This window comes from Austrofundulus limnaeus, unplaced genomic scaffold (genome assembly GCF_001266775.1).
Source record: "Austrofundulus limnaeus strain Quisiro unplaced genomic scaffold, Austrofundulus_limnaeus-1.0 Scaffold1651, whole genome shotgun sequence".
Classification (NCBI taxonomy): Eukaryota; Metazoa; Chordata; class Actinopteri; order Cyprinodontiformes; family Rivulidae; genus Austrofundulus; species Austrofundulus limnaeus.
Window position 1 is genome coordinate 40,440 of NW_013954053.1, and position 7,498 is coordinate 47,937.

General features: G+C 36.4%; 1 protein-coding gene and 1 pseudogene across 1 annotated transcript; both read right to left on the reverse strand.

Annotated features, from left to right (window-relative positions):
• Nucleotides 1-1,100: 1,100 nt before the first annotated feature.
• On the reverse strand, nucleotides 1,101-1,807 carry LOC106535997 (lysosomal Pro-X carboxypeptidase pseudogene; annotated as a pseudogene).
• A 1,338-nt stretch (nucleotides 1,808-3,145) lies between these two features.
• On the reverse strand, nucleotides 3,146-6,875 carry rab30 (RAB30, member RAS oncogene family; the record flags this gene model as incomplete). The annotated part of the gene is given in 4 exon segments (XM_014033169.1): nucleotides 3,146-4,795; nucleotides 6,353-6,536; nucleotides 6,616-6,699; nucleotides 6,777-6,875. Coding segments are annotated over 4 exon segments (612 nt in total). The 3' UTR covers nucleotides 3,146-4,544.
• Nucleotides 6,876-7,498: the final 623 nt, after the last annotated feature.

The following is a 7,498-nucleotide window of genomic DNA, read 5'->3' on the forward strand; positions in this document are numbered from 1 at the left end:
GTTCTGCTCTGAAGATATTGCACAAGTTTCTCTCATTTTCTTAAAATGATCCCACACTTTTGAGCTCCGTTGTCAGGTAGCCATGATACCAGAGCTTGTCTGTATAATGTCTTGTGACGTCCACAGCCTACCCCAGTTACCACTACTGTGCATGTGTGTCAAGGACAGAAAGGCAGACGTGGCAGTGGAAGGTGTCAAAGCAGTTTGGAGAGAAAAACAAAGTAAAGAACAAAAAAAAGAATTAATCGATTATTAAATTAGTCATCGATTATTTTAATAACCGATTAGTCGTCGATTATTCGATTAATCGTGGCAGCCCTACTTGTAACGCTAACATCTTGTGTTTTTAATAATAAATAACGTTTAAAACACTGTTTTTGTAATCCTAGAACAAAAACTTAAACTTTATGAATTTTGTCCTCACATTTCTTCAAACAGCACCTCCAGTTTCATTTATAATTCATATTTTTAAAGACAACCTCAAAGTGCAATTCAAAACAAAAAGTCACAAAATCACATCTACATTGTGTGAGGTTGTATGAGTGTAGGTACATATAAGATGGGGTGGTGGGTATATTTACATTAACCTTGTACCCACGGGCTTCTTGTTTTGACTAAAGCAGCAGTACCCATCACACACCAGTCAGCACGCAATCCCAATCTCCTCAAAGCAAAAGAAAATATAAAGGCTGAATGAAGATCTTTCAAAGCCCCCCAGAGGTAGAAGCTTTCATTTTCACTGGACCCTGGAGAGCTCTTTAGGCTCAGAGCCAGGAAGGATGTTACTGTTCTGCTGGCAGGAACAGGGCCAATTGTTAAGGTGTTCCCTTCACTACAGGAAGCCAGATGGAAACACCTATTGTCTGCAGACACAACACATGAACTACTACTATAGGGTTAGGTGCAAATGGAGTTTAAGAAAGAGCAATAATAAAATATGATATATAGTATGGGTGAGATTTCTTCCACATTAAATGTAGTTTTCAAAAGGTGCAAATGAAAGCACTAGGAAGTGAAAGAGAAAGAACTAACTGAATACAGAATATATTATATACATGTTAACAAATATTTAAAAAGAAAGGAAAAGATGCACAACTCACCTTCTGGTCAAAGAACAATGTTTTATACCTAATGGGTGGCTCGGTGGTGTAACGCAGCTCTCCCAGTCTGGTGAAAAGTTGCGACTTTAGTGAGGTCACGTGAAAACAAGTAAAACACAACATTAAGACGCAGGCAGCTGCAACTCTGTCCAAACATCGAGTCTTCCTGATGTCAGCCATGATTCAGCTACTGTAAACCACAGACAGCCTCTCTGTCTCCTGCTTACTGTTAACAAGAGTGCATGAGCTGTGTTTGCATTACTCGTCCCTTTAGAGAAAAGGAAGTGAGATTCCTCCTGTCAGCAGGTTAGAAGAGGTGTTGCCATTCAGCTTCTTGTGCGCTAAATTTAGCATGAGCGCTAAATGAGAGCTAACGCTACTACTCCGTTCAGATCACCAGCCTTGTAGTTAAATATCTCCCCAAACTGGAACAACTTTGATAAACTGCACCAATGATGAACTGTCTCAAACAGCCGGGGGATGTACACAAAGCAGATGGTTCGTACTATAAATGACGCGCAAAGGTTGATGGGAGTTGGAGTCAGCCTGGGGAAACAGCGTTAGTTGAAAAATACTTTCCTTTTTGAGACGATAACTCACAAAAGCCCTAAACGTATGTTTAAAAAAAACAACACAATAAAAATTACTTAAGCATATTTGCAAAGAATACTAGACGAAATAAGAACAGCTATTATCAAAGCGGCCATTACCGGAAATACGTAAACAGTAATGAGCTTGACTGGTCGGAAACTTAAAAACAATTGTTGAATATAGATTGAAAAATGATTTATGATCAAAGAAAACACATGTTGTCGTCTTATTTTTGCTTTAATTGTTGTACCCATAATTAAAAAAATAGCAATACGAAGGGTGTAAGCTTATATTTTGCAACGATGTTATTGTCACGTGACACTCGTTCTCTCTTTTCTTTTTCCGGTATGATTTTCAAAATAAAATTTCAAAACCAGGTCAATTGAAAACTAGAAGTTGGGATGTGGAGAAATAGGGTTTTGATCTGTCAAACTAAAACGAGTTAATGCCTTATTAATGTATCATTTGAATGAACTGTCTGAAATAATCATAATTTTTTGAAGAAATAAAAAAGAAAGATTTTGAGGAAAAACGCTATCAAAATAAAAATAAAAAACAAAAAAATTGTATAGGTCTTCTGGACGGGTTCTTCTCTAATGAAACGTTTCGTCTCTCCTCCAAGAGACTTCTTCAGTCTGAGAGTTTCAGGCAAAATTCAGGCTTTTAAGCCCTGCCTCCATGTGACTGATACATCACATGGCTATCGTTGACACCTAATTAACACCTATTGTTAACAGGGGGTGGCGTGATACTGGCAATAGCAGCACTGTAGGAGGGGGACAACTGAAAACGGAGGCCTCCACCTCTGTTTAATGATGGACGGTCTTTCTTCACATGTGACGTATCAGTCACATGGAGGCAGGGCTTAAAAGCCTGAATTTTGCCTGAAACTCTCAGACTGAAGAAGTCTCTTGGAGGAGAGACGAAACGTTTCATTAGAGAAGAACCCGTCCAGAAGACCTATACAATTTTTTTCTTTTTGATTTTTTACCTGGATTACTGAGATGCATCAGGACGCTTTCAAAATAAGATTTTTTTCCCCCCCTGTGAGCTAGCAATGATTTTTCCTACTGGGAAAATGCTATCAGTAATCTGAAAATGTAACTGGGTCATTTTGACCCAATTTTACTTAATCCTCGTTTCGATATGATGGGTCACATTGGTTAAATGGTATCTCCAAAATTTGGTGCAGTAGGTTAAACGTTTACTGCTTATTCAAAATACACAAACCATTTTTTAAAACCAGTTGACGTTGGGCTTACACGACATTAATTTTGATTTAAAAAGGCTAAAAATGTAAAGATCTTCAGAAAATTTGGAGAACATTATGTAAATCTTCATTTTGAAAGTATGTCTACTTCAAAGCAAAACTTAAAAAAAAATACTTTAATGTAGTACCGCCCGTTTTAAAGAAACTAGACCCAGTCCATAATAACATGGGATAATACACAACAATTAGTAGAGTTGTTTAATGTTATACAGAGCATGTTCAGGATTATTTTGTACACAAAAGGAAAAAAAGCACAACATACCAGCAACATTTTCATTGTACTTCTCACTTTGAGTTGATGGGAAGATACAAAAGATGAGTAACTGCAAATAAATCTAAGTTACAAGGCAAAGCAGAATGCTCACCATTCTAACCAAAAAGTACTGATAGTACAATATAAAAAAGAGTGCAAAAACGTTCTACTGTACTAAATCTGTACAACAAATAAAGTAGATGTTACAATAAAAAAATGATTTAAAAATTAATAAACAAGTGTGCAGTATACGACATTGTGCAATACAGCAGACTGCAGTTATGGTAAATAAATGAAAACATTTATACACTACCACGCTGAATAATTAAGGAAATTTAGCAAAAATAAAATTTAAAAAATAAAAATAAAATCGCACATGTAAGTGATTAAATTATATAGAAACACATGGACAAACTCATTCGATTTCCATGACTAGGCAGCAGCGACAAACGCAGGCGTAATCATGTCTATGGGTGACAGATACAAACAGCTGACAATCAAAACTTCTGCTGAACAGACGACACACAAGTTCTTTTGATAGAAGGCTTTCCAACTGCTTCAAATTAATTCACCTATCACAAGCACTGTCAAAATACTAAATAATAATAATAATAATAATAGTGACATACAATACTATTGTATCTAAATGGGTTTCGGTTTGTATTAGTTGACATGAAAACATATTCTAGCAGCAAGTGAAAAACCTCATTAGGAAAAAAAATGCTTCACAGTATGTAATGCGAGGTGTAAAATGATTCAGAAATGACAAGGCTAATAGCACTGAATGTGATTCTCAGAACAGAACTGACAGAAACAATGACAATTACATTTTCAAAGGTTTTTTTTTGCAACTTGATCAAGCTTGGTGATTCAAAACAAATGTATGTAAACAACAAAACTGATAACCTCCAATGATCATGAAACACGCCAACTACATTTGCTTTGTAACAAAACAGCTGGCAGAGATTTTTGCTCTCATAATACTGCTGGTGAATACTGATGTTTGATAAAAATGGATCCTAAAGCCCAAACAAACAAAATAAATCTTGCCACTTCACCTTTTTTTTTGATAAAATGAAGCCCTAGTTAGATTCCAGAAAGTATCACACAAATATGTACTTCCTGTTCCAGTGAAGAGAGTGGTCTCAATAATGGTAGCTTTAAAAAATAAAAATAAAATTGACTAGCTCTCTTGTACAGCCTAAAAGAGGCATAAGACTGAAAATGACCAAACTTAGCGGTGGCTTTATGCCATCTTTATGGGATGGAGGCATTGGGGCTCACAGTCAATGAGCTACTGTGTTAGCACAGCTGGGCAGCTGAGCTTCCTCTAATTCAGACTGCAGCAGTTCAAATAACTGATGGTTTTACCCTCGCCGGGCATTGGGGCAGTGTCATTGTTATCAAGCTTGTTCTGTTTGGCCTCTCGAATGAGTTCGCACGCCAGGTCGAGGAAAAGTTTCTCAACATTGTCGGACTCTTTGGCCGACGTCTCCAGATACAGCATGCTCTGGGTCTGAGCGAAATCTTCAGCCCTCTGCCTGAGGACCTCCCTCTTGTCCGCCAGATCTATTTTATTTCCTAAAACAAAACAAAGAAAATCCATGTAAAATACACCAGCAAAGCAAAACAACCAAGATTTTGGCTTCATATCTCAAAAAAAAATCATGTGGCAGAAATTGGACGGGAACAGTGTGTGTGTGTGTGTGTGTGTGTGTGTGTAATGAAACAGATGGGAATGGAGGTGTATGTGTGTGCCTGCTTGTGCAAACAGCAAAGACTTTGTGAGAGAAGTGGCAAAAATGACAAAGAAACCACAAATCAAACCAGGTGTGGACAAATCTGTTCAAAAAGGAGGCACGTTGCAGACAAAAGAATCGACCAATAAGCCAAGTGACACGGTTGATCATTATTTACTCTTAGACAAATATATGTCTCCATCGATTCATCGTTATTTTTTAATTCTTTTCTTCATTCCAGAGTCAGTGTGCCTTCTTCCGGGGCAGCCTGTCTGACTTTAAGATAATTGAAAAAGGGGTACCGCAAGGTTCATCCCTAGGTCCTTTGCTATTCTCTGTTTTTATTAACGATCCTCCACAAGCCTGTTCTAGCTGACAAATTCATTTAAATGCAGACGGTACTGTAATCTATTCTTCCAGTTCGGACATTTCTAAAATTCAATATTCATTATAATTTGATTTTAACCTAGTTTCAAAGTATTTTTCTTTTGTAAATAAGCTTTCTCTGAATAAAAATAAACTATGTATGCTGTTTTGCATTTGACCAAATTATTTATCTTTATCAAACAGGTGGTATATTAACTACCTGGATGAAACGGCATTACGAAATGCAGAGGAATTTAAATACTTAGATATTTGGCTTGATTCCCGTTTATCTTTTAAACCTCATATTGATTCAATTTGTAAGAACATATTTGGTTAAAGTCACATTATTGAGCTGTAGAAGGTTTTTCTCTTTCAGTATGTAAAAGAGTTGTCACACAACTGGTGTTGCCAACTCTAGATTATGCAGATGTTTTTTATAGTTTTACCACAGAAACTAATCTTTGTCCCCTTCATATACTTAATGGTCTTTGTAGATTTACTCTGAGGTGTCCATTTAGGACTCATCACTGTCTTATGATTGAGTCCTTGAACTGGTCAGAAGAAAATTTCATTGGTTACCTCTTTCCGTATTTTTAACTGTCTTTACTTACTTTTTGTCAAACATCTTGCTCCTGTTTTCAATAAGAACAAAGACTCAGTTATTCTGGTCATACTCCTGACATGTATATGCACATGTATTTGGTATTTATATGTATTGTGTTATTTGGTGTCATTTTGTTGAGTGAATGTACCATAGTTACTATGAACCTTATATGCAGATGTATTTTATTTTATAGCTGGTTCGGTGCAGAGGAAGCTCTGAGTATACATGAGGGTGAGTGTATTTGAAGGCATGTCTATGTGTTTTAAAATTTTGTATTTCCAATTTAATTATTATGATTTGTACTTTTGTTTCTTATTTTATTTATTATAAGGACCCCCTTGAAAAATGAGATGTTACATCTCAAAAGGTTACCCTTGAAACAAATAAACAAATAAATAAACAATCCCTCGAGAAGTAAAGCTTTCTCACCGACTAATATAGTCACCACTTGGTTGTTAGCATACTGCTCAATCTCCCTCAGCCACTCTGGAAGGCACCTGAAGGAGTCCTCACAGGTAATGTCGTATGTGAGAATGAGGGCGTTGGCACTACGGTAATAGCTCTGAGTAATGGAGCGAAATCGCTCCTGTCCAGCTGTGTCCCATATCTGTAACTGGAATGGAAAAGATGGTAAACAACGTGAGTAACTGTTCATTCAAATTATTACAAGGATCACTCTAAACCTGACATACCTTGACCTTCTCCCCTTTGATTTCCACAGTTTTAATCATGAAATCCACTCCAATAGTAGCCCCTTGTCCAGGTGGGAAAAGGCCCTAAAGTTTACAATCAAATCTTACATTGAACACTCAGTTTTCAAAGTTTGAGAACTGCAACAAGTTAAAATGCAAACCTGAGTAAAACGCCGGACGAGACATGTTTTCCCGACACCAGCATTTCCTATGAGAACTATTTTAAACAGGTAGTCATAATCTTCCATACTCATTCTAATCTGTGAAGAAAAAAAACATTTGAAAACAGAAGTTAAGAGAAGAGATGGTGGAAGCACAGAAATGTTATGAAAGTGGCACACAGGGTAACATCCCTTTGACTTGTATCACAGGTGGCATTTGACCCGAATTCCAGTAGCTTCTACCAATAACTGCAAAAACAGTGAAAGACGTGAGTTGCTCCTGATCTGTGTTTATGAAATAGTTCGCGATGACTTGGGTCACTGTTAGATTAATATGCTTTCATCCAAATTAGCTACATGACGACTAAATCTGTCAGTGCATCCATTAATTACAATACAGATTCAGTTTTATTCATTTGCACAAAATCCAAGTCCTGCTACTGATAATTTAATGCTAATGTGCTAAAACATTAACTATTTATTTTTAAGCGATACTAAAGAACAACTTGACAAGTTGCTCAACATTCCTCATTTTAATGCAGTGGTAACTGCATGCTTTTTCATGAGAAGGCTAGATTATTACGACTTATTCTCGTAATATTATGACTTTAATCTTGTAATACTACGACTTTATTCTCATATTATGACTTTGTTTTTGTACGACTTTAATCTCGTAATATTACAATTATATTCATTTTATGACTTTAATCTCGTAATATTAC